Source organism: Centruroides vittatus, unplaced genomic scaffold (assembly GCF_030686945.1).
Source record: "Centruroides vittatus isolate TY-2023 unplaced genomic scaffold, ASM3068694v2 contig_1114, whole genome shotgun sequence".
In the NCBI taxonomy this organism is placed as follows: Eukaryota; Metazoa; Arthropoda; class Arachnida; order Scorpiones; family Buthidae; genus Centruroides; species Centruroides vittatus.
In genome coordinates, this window is record NW_027120716.1 from 1,234,306 (window position 1) to 1,250,462 (window position 16,157).

The 16,157-nt window shown below is 27.4% G+C and overlaps 1 protein-coding gene across 4 annotated transcripts in view; it reads left to right on the forward strand.

Annotated features, from left to right (window-relative positions):
• Positions 1-16,157, forward strand: part of numb (NUMB endocytic adaptor protein) — a 95,991-nt gene that overhangs the window by 62,109 nt on the left and 17,725 nt on the right. For 3 of the 4 annotated variants that reach the window (XM_067273125.1, XM_067273132.1, XM_067273117.1), the window contains exons 4-6: positions 5,280-5,357; positions 10,310-10,450; positions 15,446-15,632. In XM_067273125.1, coding sequence (XP_067129226.1) covers positions 5,280-5,357; positions 10,310-10,450; positions 15,446-15,632 — 406 coding nt within the window. Of the gene's footprint in view, positions 1-5,002; positions 5,071-5,279; positions 5,358-10,309; positions 10,451-15,445; positions 15,633-16,157 lie in introns of all 4 variants that reach the window. The other variant, XM_067273142.1, reaches the window with a different exon arrangement.

The window sequence follows — 16,157 nt, forward strand, 5'->3', positions numbered from 1 at the left end:
GCCAGTAAATAAAGTGACTTTTTGAATATTTATTAGCTTTTTGATCTGATATTTTAAAAGAATTTTTAAGTTTATTATATATGAGTAATTTTGGAATATTATGAGGGCTGTTTTTTTTCAACTTCTGACAGTCCATAAAACAAAGACAAATGTAAATAACAAAATGAATTTATTACCAAAAGTTAGGTACAAACATGGTTACTTTTCGACATAATCACCGTGAAAATTGAGTCATTTGTCCATCTGTGGATGACCCTTTGATATCCCCTCTTCATAGAATGTTGCCACCAGTGACTTGAGATAGGTCCTAACATTGTTTTGAAGATCATCATTAGTCTTGATCCTCTGCACTCCTAGCCATGTTTTCAGTTCAGGAATGGGATGGAAGTCTCTTGGCACTATACACTGGGTGTTTAAAGGTGGTGAAGACTTCCACCTAGCTTGGAACATTTTAATGTGTGAAGACTTCCGCCTCTTCCCTGAACTGAAAACGTGACTAGGAGGGCAGAGGTTTGAGACTAATGATGATGTTCAAAATGTTAGAGCCCATTTCAAGTCACTGGTGGCAACATTCTATGAAGAGAGGATTTCAAAGCTCGTCCACAGATAGACAAATGTTTCAATCTTCATAGTGATTATGTCGAAAAGTAACCATGTTCGTACCTATATATATATGGAATATTGCTGGAAATTACGAGTATTTTTATCTCAAAATGATTTGTGATAAAATTCTGAACTTCATTTCATAAATTTTATCCTGTGCATTGTTATTTTAGAAAAACCTTTGATTACCTAATCAGTAATTTAAGTTATGTGAATAATTTAAACTCATACAACATAAAACTTAATTTTGTAAAATTTGTGCCGTAATAATGGTAGCTAATAATTATAATTTTTCTATATTACAATAAAATATTTAGGATGTTTTTTGGAAAACCCCATTATTTTTTCTATATATGAAATACATTGAATATTTTATTAAATTAAGGAACAAAAAATGCAGTAAACACTATTTGCAAGCTTCCGAAACTTATAAAGAATACCAGAAAGATGAAGATCAATTATCATTTGTTTCTCAAACTTTATTTCTTCTAAAATCTTCAAGATTTTTTTTGCCTTGGATGTATAAATTTTGGACAATGATTAATTTAAAATATAGCGTGATTTCAATTATGTGTTACCTTGTTCCTGAAAATCTTATAAATCAATCTCATAACAGAGACAAGCTTATTTATTGTTTCTTATGATAGAAATTTATGTCTCATTTCAGCATAACCCAATCACTCTATCCATATTTTCCAAATAACATTAAAGTGCTACAAAACACTTACTTATCTATCAACTAATAAATTTAAACAAAATAAAATCAAATAAATGAAAGTGCTGATTAGGTAATTAATCAATATAAAAGGAACTAATATGAAATGCAAACATAAATTATTAGATATTTCTGTAATTACTGGTAACAAAACAAATATTAGTTCAAGCAGTAAGTAATTCAGAAAACAAAATAACTTAGAGTAAAGTTTTTGTTTTTAATTCATGAAATTGTATTGCCATTACAATGGTTATTTCATGTAAAGATAAAGTTTACTTAACTGCACAACTGGGTTAGAACAAATGGCACAACCTAAACAGTGTGATTGAAAGAAAGAAAACAAACTGAAACCTATGGCTCATCTAATTGTAGTGCATGGGAATCTCAATATCATTGCACTTGTAATTTTTAGTTTTTTCCCTGTAAATATCAGTTAATGCCTATTGTGTTGAATATTTATCTCTAAGTCAGGAAGAAGGCTAAAATAAGGCAGTTTGTATTGAATTCTCATATACATCAAGTACTCTTAAACAGGGCTGCAGAATATTTTTGGAGGCCAAAATTTGCCCAGAACATAAATTTTATATACAGTAAGACCTGCTTAATGGGGGGATGTGTTCCTAGACGACAATGCACTAAACAAAACAGCGTTAAACGACGTCATTTTAACATAGAGTAAATAGGGAAAGGGGAGCACACAACTAAAAATAAACAGATTTTACTTCAATTTTAAGTTATTTTTATATTAATTTGCATAATAATATATGTTAAATAACACAAACATATGCACACAGAAATGTAAAGTTCATTTTTTGTGATGACGGTCCTGGTTCTTCTGAAATTCTTGTTTTTTTTTTTTTTTGCAATAAAGTTGTGTAGTTTCATTTGTCACTTTTTTCTTTCCTTAAGTAAATGTCGGTAACAGAAGATTTCATCCAAAACATCTCATTTTGCTTTTGCACTTCTTTCAAAATCTGGATCATTCACTACAATTTGATCAACGATTTTGATTATCGTTACCGAAGGTTTACTAAGGAAATCTGTAGCAAGTTCTTTGGGTTCTTCGTTTTCAAAATCACTATTTTCCAGTTATACATGAATTCTTGTTTTGCCAGTTCTTGAAGGTCGTTGTTGGTAAGGCTCTCACCAGTAACCTGCAGTAACTCCTCAGTATCCTGCTCATCTACATCTCCTAGTTCTGCTGTATCAATTATTTGGCCAACCTAACGATACGGTGATAGGCTCTTCCTGTTGAGAATTCTTGGATACCTTCAGCCATAACTTCTTCCACACTTCGTTTGTGCATTTATCAGTTAATTCTTGCCAAGCAAAATTGGTATTTCCTATGGTATCCATGATGTTATATTTATTCCAAAATTGCACAAAACAAATGTAGATTTAAGGGACATACAGTGCTATGATGAACTGCTTTTGCTGATTGGTTCATGTTTGTGAATAATCGTATTACCTATGAATCAGCGAAATGCTGCAATAATTTGAATCAGCTTAAATTTTGAGCTTTTTTTAGGCTTCAAGCATACAACAAAGCATTCAAACATATATCAAATCAGCATTAATCGAGGCAGCATTAAGTGGGATCTTACTGTATAAAATTTTTCCAAAAATTGTTGCACACTAGCACAAAATAAAACAATATTTTATAGTGAATTAATAATAATTAATAAATATTTTGAAATATTCTAATTACATCATACAAATAATTAAATAGGCCTACTCTATACAAAACAGATAAATTAGTGTAAAAATGTTTAAATTAAAGGAATGCTTTAATTTAATTATATAATCATGGGATAGCATATAGAATTATAAACATCATGTAATATGTTGATTAACGGAAGAAAAATTGGACTCAAACACAACAGCCATTATCACCAAATCATGCAAATAGATTACCGATTTTTAGCACAAAGCATGAACTTTTTTAATGTCCAAAAACACAAAATTTCTTTATGATAATGATTGTGCATTTTTTTCCAAAAAATTATTTAAAAACTGCACCAAAATTTTTACAAAAAGACAGCAGTGTTTTTTAGTTTTTGAATGAGTTCATAATTTTTTCTTTTTGAAATGCAACTATATTTTTATGTTGTTTTTTATTTTATAATACATTTTAAAACATTAACATCAAAATATATCTACAAAAAATATGAGAAATAAAAGAAAATGAATAAGTAGTGATAAAATTTTTATTTAGCCATTTAATTGAGACAATTCAGAAAAAGTTTTTAAATGCAGTTCATTAATTTACAAATTTTCTCTGCCAGAGATGAGTATTTCATTTTAATTCATGTTGACATGCAATTTCACTCATTAAATAAACACTATTTAATTAGTGAACTTTTTTATTTCAACTTTTTTTTGTTCTGTCATATTTCAATGAACAGATTTTTCATTTTTGGTTCTTTTAGAGCGGGCCTGACCAACCCAAATTGTTTCGCAGGCCACTTTGATCACGCATAACATTACGGTGGGCCACAATTTAGGCAAACATGCTTTTAAAAAAGTAAAACAAATACAAAATGAATAAGATTTTATTGTTACACCAAGAGTTCGTACTTGCACTTGCGCATTATAACAATGACACACAAATTTTCATTTATTTTATTGTTTGGTATATACACATAACGGGAAACAAAAGTTTTAACAGATGTATAATATCGTTTAGCGGGCCACACAATTTAACATAACGGGCCATGAGTTGGCCATGCCTGTTGTAGAGCTTGATTTTGGTTTTAGTTTTTCACAAAAATTGAAACAATTATTTGGCAATTGTGACTAACTCATCCCTCACATATATCTAGAGTTGCCTGATTTCTATAAATGGATTAAAGAACACTTAAAAATGATTAATGCTATCACTCTAACATTTACTTCACTCCATCTCATCCCAAAATAAATAAAATTAAATGGTTGTTTTAGTTAAAAACTAAACATTCTGTTTATATTTTTTAAATACTGATCTAAAAATTAGTTTATTGACTATAGATATTTGCAAATTTTAGTTGAAATCAAAATTTAAAATATTTAATGGTAAATGATAATTTTCTATGGGAGGAAGGATATTGATTGATAAATATGGATAAGCAAATGCCTATGCAAAAGTCCACTACTGATATTATGAAATATGAGAATTGAAAAACGAAAATAAAGAATAAATTGTATCCTTTCTTATTTCAATAAAAAACAAGGGCAGATTAACTAAAATAAAGCATGAAATAAAAGCTTGTCTAGCAACCCTAAGTATGTCCTACATTGACACCTTTGCACACTTCATTTACTTTATTTTTAACTAGATATTTACATATTAAACATTCTATTTTCAGTTTTAAAACAGACTCTACCTGCTTTTTGAGAAATTTTTCCAATTAATGTTTATAGGTTTAGCTGAGGTGCTACTTCATTTTACTGTAACTTCTGGTGGCTATCACCATAATATGTTTCTACTGCAAATTTACCTGGGAATGCTTTAATTTCCCCCAAATTGTGTTTACATGATCAGATCATTTTCTGCATTCCTGCTTGTATATTAGGATTGCATTGTAATAGCTTTTACATTTTTATATTAAGAATATTATATTGTTAGATTATATATCATGTCAATATTTAAAATTGTTTGTTGTTTCATCAGACTGAATTATTTATTTTATTTATTATTTGTTTCAGTAATGCTGTAGACGATTAGTTAGTTATATAGAATACTCTTGATGAAAAATGTGCAAATTTACAATAAAGTAATATATATTATTATTTCAATAATTATTTATTTAAATAAATTGAAATGAATAAGTCATAAAATAGGTATCAGAATAAGGCATAATTCAAATATAAAAAGTGCAATTTTTATTTATTCAATGCATATTTTTATACTTTTTATTGGGATTATTTTATTTGTTTATCAAGTTATTAAATAAATGTAGTTTTCAATATTTTTCTTTTTCAGAATTCAAGAAGACGACCTATTAAAGGCACTTTATATGTTACTGGTGATGGTCTACGTGTAGTTGATGATGAAACTAAGGTAAATTTATAATCTGTATTAATTGATTTATATATAGAATATTCTCACAAGTCCACCGCCAGAGTGTGGCAAGCAAGCAAGCAAGTTATTGGTAAGGTAATGTTTGGCTGGTGAGAAGAAGTTATCTTTCAATAAAAAATAAATAAAAACAAATGTCCTTGACATCTGTCCTTGACTGTCCATCCTTAACGTCTTCGTCTCCACTGTAAAGCTTCACACATGCCATTCTCATCGGCAGTCTTCTCATTTATTTTCGTTTTGGCTCGAGCGCCATACCCACGCCTGGATAAGATTTCTTGTCGTGTAGTAATTTTAGCATTCTAACATATTAGTATCTAGTCAGTTCATTTTAGAAAAAATTTACAAAATTAATCTGATTTTTAAAAAATCCTGTTTAAGTCTCGTTGGATTTAAAATTGGCTTAAGTGAAATTGGAAACCAAACTTCATTTATTTAATGGGTTCAAATGTGGCATTACTCGACACAGAAACAATTATATACACAATTTCTGTTTTTATGAAGGAAAGGGAAGAAGGAAACGAAAGTGAAATTATTCAGTTTATAAATAACAAAAGTGACATTTATAAACAAAATTTTGTAAATAAATATGTGTAATTATTAATTTGTATCATTCCACAAAATTTTCATTTAAAGGACAAATGACTTTTCATTTATATTTTTTGCCAAGAAGTATTCCCGGATGCGGATACTTCAATTTTTTCTAATCCGTATCAGTTCGAATGAGATTCTTTTCGAGCCGTTAACCAGGCAAACATAAAATCTTGAAGATGTTAAAGCTCATTTTTATATCCACGATTGTACAAATGTGAAAAACATCAGTCATTACGGAATCCATCGATGTAGATCTTCTCTATTCGAAGCAGAAATTACTATTTTTCTCACAAGTAATGGTAGCCCCAGTGTAATTTACTATTACGTTGAGATGTATGCATTATCCAACTAAATTATTTGTAAAATTCCTCAAAATAAATTTCAGAAAATTGGTTCACGAATAGGAAATCAGTTTTTACTATTTCGAGTCACATTTTTGAGTTTTGGAAGATTGTAGATGCTCAAGGACACTTATTCTTCTCCAAATCTAGAAGAATTTGTAGGATTCTTTTCTGGCACCTGTTCTGAATTGTTTTGGAATTAAAATTTGGCATAAAATAAAGGTTCTTAGCCATTTTCTGCACCAAATCTCCCACTCCCAAACTCATTTCACCCCTCACTTCAGTACTTAACAGGGCAGATCTGCTTCTATATATATATGTTAGTCAAAACCCGTTGTTAGTTAGAACGCATTTTAACTAGTTGTAACTAGTTTATACTGGATGTCTTTGTTAAAACCCATTTTGTGTAGTTAAAATTAGTTTTTAACTCAAATTCATTTTTGACTAGCAGTAAATTCTAGTTTTAACTAGACAAAATGGGTTTTAACAAAGACATCCAGTATAAACTAGTTAAAACGCATCCTAACTAAAAACTGGTTTTGACTGCAACATATAGTGATTTGGGGTAAGATGGTAAGTGGGGGAAGATGCCTACTTTTTGATATTTTCAAATGGTGACATCAGATATTGTCATGTGTTTGTATGATGAATCTTTGGGCCAATGTTGAGTGCGGAAAGTTGTAGTTGGCTACCATTACGTCATTTTCTACATCTGAGAAGAATAAAAGCAATATAAGAACGAAGTTTTTGTTGTGAAATGTTTCTAGAATCATTTTAAAGCTAAAAGTTAAAATAGAATTTATTAAAAATTAACAATTAATGTGTGATATAGTTAAGGTTCTAAAGTTTCCATTGTGAGCTACCACCGATCCCAATCAGACATGCTAGAACATGTGACTCCACTAGGCATCTTACCCTGACAGATGGGAAAGATGCCACATTTTTTTGGGGTAACATGCCTATTTTTTGTTAATTGAATTCCAATATGCCTATTTTTAATAAATTTTTGTTTTCTCGTTTTATTACAGGATATGCATAGAAATTATATAAGGACTTCTCAAAAAGATTTTTAGACTGAAAAAAAGCTATCAGCTAGCTATAGAGCACATTAGAACAGGTGGAAACTTAACAATACTTTTATACTGTGCTGTTATACTTACTATGAAGTACTTTGTACTACATATGCAATAAATTAAATTTGGTTAAGATATTCGAAAATTAATTTTATGCAATTATATTTGTTATTTTACCCTAATGGTATTTGGCATCTCACCCGGATACTTGGGGTGAGATGCCTAAAATGACAGACAGTAAAAAAGTCATCATTGCAAACACAACATACAATTATTTTTCATATACTCCAAAGTTTTATTTGAAAAACATGTTCAAGAATATGATATTTTTGTTAGAGGCCTCCAAAACCCAAATTATCGCTATAATTTCCTTCATAAGCAAAATGTTAGGCATCTTCCCCGAATCACTATACATAACTTTATTTATTTCTCCCAAACATATTTATGTAGCTAAAATTAGTTTTAACTAATGTTAAAAGTTAAAACTAGTTTTATCTAAAATCAAAACATGTACAGCAGTAAATTAACTAGACAAAACCCGTTTTGTCTAGTTAAAACTAGAATTTACTGCTAGTCAAAAATGAATTTGAGTTAAAACTAGTTTTAACTAGACAAAACGAGTTTTAACAAAGGCATCCAGTATAAAGTAGTTTCAACTAGTTAAAACGAGTTCTAACTAAAAACGGGTTTTGACTGTAACATATATATAAAAGTTTTGTTGTGATATTCAGAAATTGCATACCCCATACAATAAGAGCAGTTAATTTTGATATTTTTCATAATTTTATGTGATGTTTATACATAAAATATGTATTGTTTTGTATTATAATTGATGTGAAGAATATGTCAACAAGTTGTATAATATATCAATTTTTTTTGTATTCACTTATAATGTTTATTATATGCAATAATATAAAAATCGTTTCTAGCCAAATTTCCCATTGTGTTAATGATTAAAACAAGAAGTAAATTTTATGAAATAAATTGAGAATAATCTAAAGAAAAAAAAATAAAAAACAAATATTCTCATAAAGTAATTGACATTAAATTATGGAAAATGTATAATTTCTATTTAGATAGAACAAATGAATTGATTTTAGAACAACCTAATGATGTATAATTATAAAGTTATAAAATATTGTTATAATAAATAGTATTTTCACTGTTCACTGTAAATTTTATTTTACTCAAAACATTGAATAGCATGCAAGTTTATTCAGCTGATCCTCATTTATCTAGTTGATATTCAAATTTTTATTTTATTATTTGTAATGTAAAGATCAAATTTTTCATCATTATTTATAAAATTAAGTCTTCTTTTATATTGTAGAAAGTTGATTTTTTTTTAATCAAAAAGTTGATTTTAAATATCAGATTATGAAACGTCTTAAGATCAGAGCTATTTTGAATATATGTGTAAAATTTCATATAAATTAATTTAGTTGTTCTTACATGATATGTGGACTGACAAACATGATAATTTGATTTTATACACTAAATATAGATAATTTAGTGAATATGATAATTTATATTTTATAATAGAATTATCATAATGTATTGTTTGTTTATATGACTATGCAACTGATAAATAGACACTGAAACTACAAAGAGAATTAAATTATAAGATCATTAAAATACCATGTAGTGCAGATACTATTTGATATTGAAATAATAAATGCTTATTACTATGTTATCAAATTTAAACATATATGAGCCATTGATTTTGAAAGTGGGGCAAGTTCATTTTGTGAAAAAAATAGTTAAAGCTAATTCTTAATACAAATTAACATAAAATTTATGTTTTTAATAAATTCACAATAAATATCTTTTAATATCAGTATAAATTTGTTATTAGTAATTTATATCATCAACAATATTTACAGTGAGTTGATTTTGAAAGTGAGGCAAGTCCACTCTAAAGAAAAATATGACGATATGATGGATTTTTATTATCCTATGTACCACCCATTTATCATGAATACTTCAAAAATCTGCACCATCTAAACTAAGAAATATAATTATATGTTTGCAACTTATTAAATATTTTTTATTATTTTCTTCACTTTTTCCTATCAAATTAAATTTATTTTTTGTTTCATTGTAGCTTTTTGAAAAAAGTATGAAATGTTGAAATAAAATAAATATGTAAATAAATAAAATATTCAAGTTTTTGTTATAATAACTATATTCCATTCAAAGAAAAGCAACGTTTTCAACAAATCATTGCTTTCAAAAGCAAGTCCATTGGCGCATACCAAAACCATGTTTTTTTTCTTCTAACGCAGATAATCGTTATGGCATATTAAATTTACACAAAATAAAACCAAAAAAAATATAAAATAAGTCTATTACTGCATACAAATATTTTTAAATTCATTCAAATGCAAACCATTAAATATATAGCAATAACATAAAATGAACTTGCCTCACTTTCAAAATCAGCAACTCATATAACTTACATAATAAAGAAATGATACAGTAATTTCTTATTTTAATAAAGACATAATTTGATTTTTGTTTATTCAGACATTATATATAAATGAAATACTATAAATTGAAATTCTGGCAGAATTTTTTTTGAATATCTTAAAATTTTTTTATTTAATTGTATTTTATCTTTATTAATAATATATCATGCTTCACTTTACATATTTCATTAGTAAACAGCAGTTTATTAATGAAATAAAGAAGTAACAATTTTAAAATTAGTTTTGAATCATTAATTTTTCAATTCACTAAGTATGTAATATTTTTAAAAATACAATATATTTCGTACAAAAATTTAGATGAAAATAATAAATTGTTATTACCTGCCAAAATTGATATAGATTTAAAAATTAAGTTCAGCATAGTTTTATTGGTATTCTTATATTTTACATCTAATAATTTTAATCAAAATTATAATTAATAAATATTATTTTTTTAGGGATTAATTGTTGATCAAACTATTGAAAAAGTTTCATTTTGTGCACCTGATCGAAATCACGAAAGGGGATTTTCATATATATGTAGAGATGGAACAACACGTAGGTGGATGTGTCATGGATTTTTAGCTTTGAAAGACTCAGTAAGTTAATAAAGCTTCTCTTATTTCTAAGTATTGTAGTTGCTGTTTGATGTAATTATAAATAATGTAAACAGAAAAATTAAATCTTGACTAATTCAATACACAAAGTAATAGTCACTTGCTGCTTGCAAAGTGTTCTTGGATTAGGTGTTTTAGCATAAATTATGCATTTTGTAATGATAATTACAGGTTGAACCTGCCTTATAATTGACAGTAGTTTGGCCAAATTTCAAACCAACATATGACATTTTTTACATCTTAAGTTCCATATTAATAGTTAATCTCATCACTTTAAAAACATTTTGATGAACTAATTCAAACAGGATCAAAATAACTTATTTTGTTCTGGTTTTAACAAATTCTTATCTTATTGATTCAGTTCCGGTTCCAATTCAGTAAAAATGAAACAGGGTTCATTCCTGTTATTGTTCCGGTATGGGTTTAGCTCAAATCCCTAGATGAATCTCTTTTAAAAATATTAACATATTAAATATTTTTCTGACTTCTTGAGACTTTTTCAATGTGTTTTATGTATGAACTTAAACAATCTATGAAGTTGGCAGAATTTTTAAGTACAAATGTTTAATTAAAAATCATTACATATAATAGGATTAGCAATTTAAAATTTAATTTCAAATGAAGTTTATCTTCTCTTATATCCATTCAAAAGCATTTTAGTTACTCTGTATGATATGTTTAGATTATTAAATTGTTTTTCTTTCTAACTCCATTGTATAGCTGACAATGAATTGACAAATGCAAAAACATTTCTTTAGTTAATGAAACTTTGATTTCTGTAAATTATGTTTATATTATTTTATTCTGTTAAATGGAATTGTTGTTCATAAGTAAAGGAGAGCAATTGAGAAAACTTATAAAAATTTTGCTATATCCTATACACAAACTTTTTATATTATATAACTCAGGGATACATAGAAAAAGATTGTCCATCCCTGATATAAGTGATCTAAAAATAATCAATGTTTACAGAAAAATAATGTGTTTGAATTCCTATGGCAGAATAATAGTATATTATGCAATTAGTTTATAATATAGGTGATTATGGCATGAATGGAAGTTTGGCACACAAGCAGAGCGAGTAGGCCAATTTCCATGCCATAATTGCTAATTATAAGCGAATTGTCATACGGTGTTTTGTGGTTAAACTGCACCTATAACACTATACTTATGGAAATCAAAACCATGTATAAACACAGTGTTTGTGTCGACCAATGTCATAAAGCCATACCATAAAATTTTTATGGCACAGATCCACAAACACTGTGTTTATACATTATTTTGAGTGGTCTTTATTTTTAACAAAGTAATTTGTAACCATAGTTGACAATGTTATAGTAATATTTTAAAAGGAAATTTTGGAAAAATTAAAATTTGAAAATTTCAACTGGTTGTCTTTTAGAAGACTTTAGACAGTTATACACAGACTATTTAATCGATGAAATAAATAGTAAATTGATATTCACATACTTTGCTTTTTAAATTTTGTATTATAGCATTTTATATTGTGAAATTAATAAAGAAATCTAAGAGTAACAATTTCAACAAGACTAAAAACATCTTTCCTAACATTTTGAAAAAATTTTAAATTGATATTTCAAGAAAAGTGAAATGCTTGGTTAATTTTATTAGGTAAATGTTTTCAAATTTAAATATTATGCATATTTAGACAAATTTGTTTGAATTTTTAGCACTATAATTTACGTAAATAAATAGGTTAGTTTTCATTTAACATAAATAAATAGTTCATTTATTGAACTATTCATATTATTTATTCTTATGGATTTATTGAACTATTTTTATTTAACTAATCTTATTGATTAGATATTCATAATATGAAAGTACTCTTATTGATTTTTTTTAAATGGCAGTATGAAGAGAGAGCCTAATGATTATTTTCTGAATATTTATTTGTATTATGTATATAATGCTGAAAACACACACATGATATATATAAAAAATGCTTTTGAATTTCTATCCAACTGCAGAAGAAATTTGAAAAAATTATTAGTTGAAATTACCATTTATTAAAATATTGAGATTCATGAAAAATATAAATAATTAGCAGGTCAGCCCAGTGTTTCCCGGGCAAAAGATAACAATAAACTTTAAGTTTATTAGATTATTTTGTACTTCTAATTCTTATTATATTATGTTATAGTATAGTATTTGATTTATACAACTATGAAGATTATCTTACGTAAGGGTTTATTACACCAAATCCCCAGTCTAAAGCATTTTAAAAATTATTTAAATTATGTACAGTAGATGAATAAAGAATTTTTAAAATGTGTTGGATTGGTCACTTGGTGTGATAAACCCTTATGTAATATGACCTTTGAAACTATTAATATATAAATCAAATACTATATAACAAACATTGAAACAAAAAGCATGTAAAGAGCTTGATCATTTTAGCCTACCATTATCATCTTTATTGTGATACTCAGATGGAACAAATGGCACACTTTCAATTATCAAGCAGAAAGGAATTAAAAATATGATATCTTAAATTTTTTAAGATTTTTTCTAATGTTAACTGTACATTCACAGCCAAATATCAAATGGTAATCTGCCAACGAATCAAATTTCACAAAAAAATGGACAGAATATTTAAACTTAGCATTCTCGAAAACCACTTAAAACATATTTTATGCAGGCTGGTAACCTTGTATTATGTAATTTTCCTATTCAAATGCCACTATACCAGTGGGTCCAATAAGAAGAAGGGGGTTGAAGTAATTCAACCAAAGTAGTCATTGATCTCCTGGAAGAGAAGATGGTCAATGAATACTAATTAATACTGGTCTACTGTTAATATTTGAAAAGTAGTTCATGTTGGATAGGTTGTAATGGCCCTGCATGTGATTGAAGTTGCTAACCTTAACATCCAAAACACTTCATATGACTTTGTTTAAATAAAAAAAAATCATATAAAAATGCAAGAATAATTGCTTTTATGTGATAATGAAGTGTGTATATTTTTGCAACAGATTGTATAAACTATATGGGAAGTTCTCGTAAATATTGCATTTATAGAAAAATTATTAGAATTAGTTTGGTTTATTTGGTTACAGCAATGCGACACATGAGTGAGCTGCTGAGGGGGATGCATTTCAGGAAGATTTTTGTGTGAAGCTGGTTACTAATGTGAAGAAGACCCAGAAAACTCCATGTGGCCAGCTTGTTGGTCATGCCCAAACCCACAACTGACTTCCAGTGTTCAGTGATCTTATCCTCTTGGCTACTGGAGGGCACTTATTAGAATTAAGAAAGTATCTTTAGAAATGAAAAATCCAAATTATTAAATGTGGAAAATTTAAATATAGTAATACCCCGACTTACGCTAGCCCAACTTACGCGAACCCGGAGTTACGTGATTTTCAAATCTCGACGATTCGTCTTTTGTTTGAGCGCCACGCAACTCTCGATTACTCACTCTCCCCAACTATTGTTCAGCTTACATGTTCAGACGTGTCGCGTGGAATCGATGCATAGCTACAATTTATTTTGTTATTTATTTTTGTGTTTGTTATATCTACAGAGACTTGAGAGTCTCTACTATGTCACCCAAACGAAGTAGAACTGATTCTTCTGCATCAAACAAGAAAAGAAAAACTTTATCTTTGGAATGTAAAGTTAACATTATTAAAGACTTCGATACAAAAATGAAAATCTGTGAATTGGCAAAGAAGTTTGATCTACCAGAATCGACAGTCAGAACAATTATAAAAGGTAAAGAAAAAATTCTTGAAGCTGTGAAAACTTGACAGAAGGCCTCAGTTCAATTGAAAAGGGGTTACAAATTTTAGAAAATATAGACTCCAACAAAGTGCATTTCTTCTACAAAACGAGAAATAAAAAAATTATTAGCATGCTATGAGGAAATTTTGCGAGAGAAAAAAATCTTTGAGCTATCAGACGAATTTGTTAGATTTTATAAAGCCTTCTACATCAAAATAACTTCGGTTTACGATTTTAATAATATAATTTGTTATACATATGTATAATCTAAGTATTAAACATTTTTTTCTAAATTATTGTTTTCTTTAGTCTTCGTCCCCAATTAAAAATAACTTGTATGTATTTATATGTGAAATTATACCCTGAATTACGCGAATTCGACTTACATGGATATCGCTCGATCCCACCTATTGCGTAAGTTCGGGGTATTACTGTACTTATAGACTTTTCACGGGGTAACACTTTTGATTCCATGCAGGCAAGTGCTATGTGCTATCTGTTGCAGTAAAGATATAGTGCATCTAATCTATTATGCTATATTATTGTAGAAGTAATTAAATGAATATAATATATATTTTTTAAAATTTTATCCATTTTAAAAATTATATTTAGTTTATTATTTTCTTAAATAATTTTTTCAGTAGATGGTGCTACATGTAAATCCAACAAATAGAATGTAGAATTAATTAATATATAAAATCCAATCAATGTTTTGGTGTGATATTTATGACATTATCTAAGTTAGAAGTGTGTTAACATAAATGCCATGTTGCATAGCAACTGGTTGAATTGTCTAGGTGTGCATAGTGAACAAAAAATATATATATATATTTATTTATTCATTCACTTATTTACTCACTCACTCACTCTAATTTCAGGAAGTTAACTTTTATTAATTAAAAGAAATGTTTTCAGTCAAAATTTGATCATTCTCAGCTTAGTCTAATATTTAACAGTTTAATGTGGCTACATTATTCTAAACTGTTAAATAAATATGTTTTTGTTCAATAAAAGTTGGCTTTCTGAAATTAGCAGTGATTTATTTATTTGTTTATTTACAAAGATGGAATAAAGTTTATCACTTTGTATGATGAAAAATATATTATTTTTACATGAAAATCAATTTTTTTTTTAAATTTCAAATAAATTACATTTTCTTAAATATTAAAAAGTTGTAGTTCAAAATTTGTTTTTATTTTTTAATTCAATATTTTCAATATTTTAATTATTTAGGGTGAACGTCTAAGTCATGCAGTTGGCTGTGCATTTGCTGTTTGTTTAGAAAGAAAACAAAAGAGAGATAAAGAAGCTGTAACTATGAATTTTGATCCTCAGACTGCAACATTTACTCGTATGGGGTCTTTCCGTCAGACTTCATTAACTGAAAGAATGCAAGATCCACAGGAATGCAAACCTGCAGGTTTACATATAATTTTTTATATATTATTAATTTTAATATTAAATTCAAATCTTTCTAAACATTTATTTAAAATTAACTGATTTAAATAAGTTTATATATTTAAAAATAAATATAATAATAAGTTAATATAAATAAAGCTTCATTGGCCTTACTCATTGATGTAAAATGTTTAAGTAGAAGCAAACTTTTTACAGAAAAATAGAATTGTACAATTAAACCAAGATAATTGAAGTATGTTACTAGAAAAATTCAAAATCCCAAAATGTAAAATAAATCATGCTACAAGACATCAAAGTTTAATAATTTATGCCTTTTCATGAAAATGGCACTAAACAATTGAATTTAAATGCTATTTGCCAATTTTTGAAGCTGTTTATTATTATTTTTAAGAGATAGATCACAAAAAAAATCACACCTTTAAAATCCAGCAATGAATTTAATAAAATAAGAATGTTTTTCACCAATTTCACTGACCTTCTTCATTTACAATAGAAAGGAAAAATAGAAGATCATGAATACAAAAAT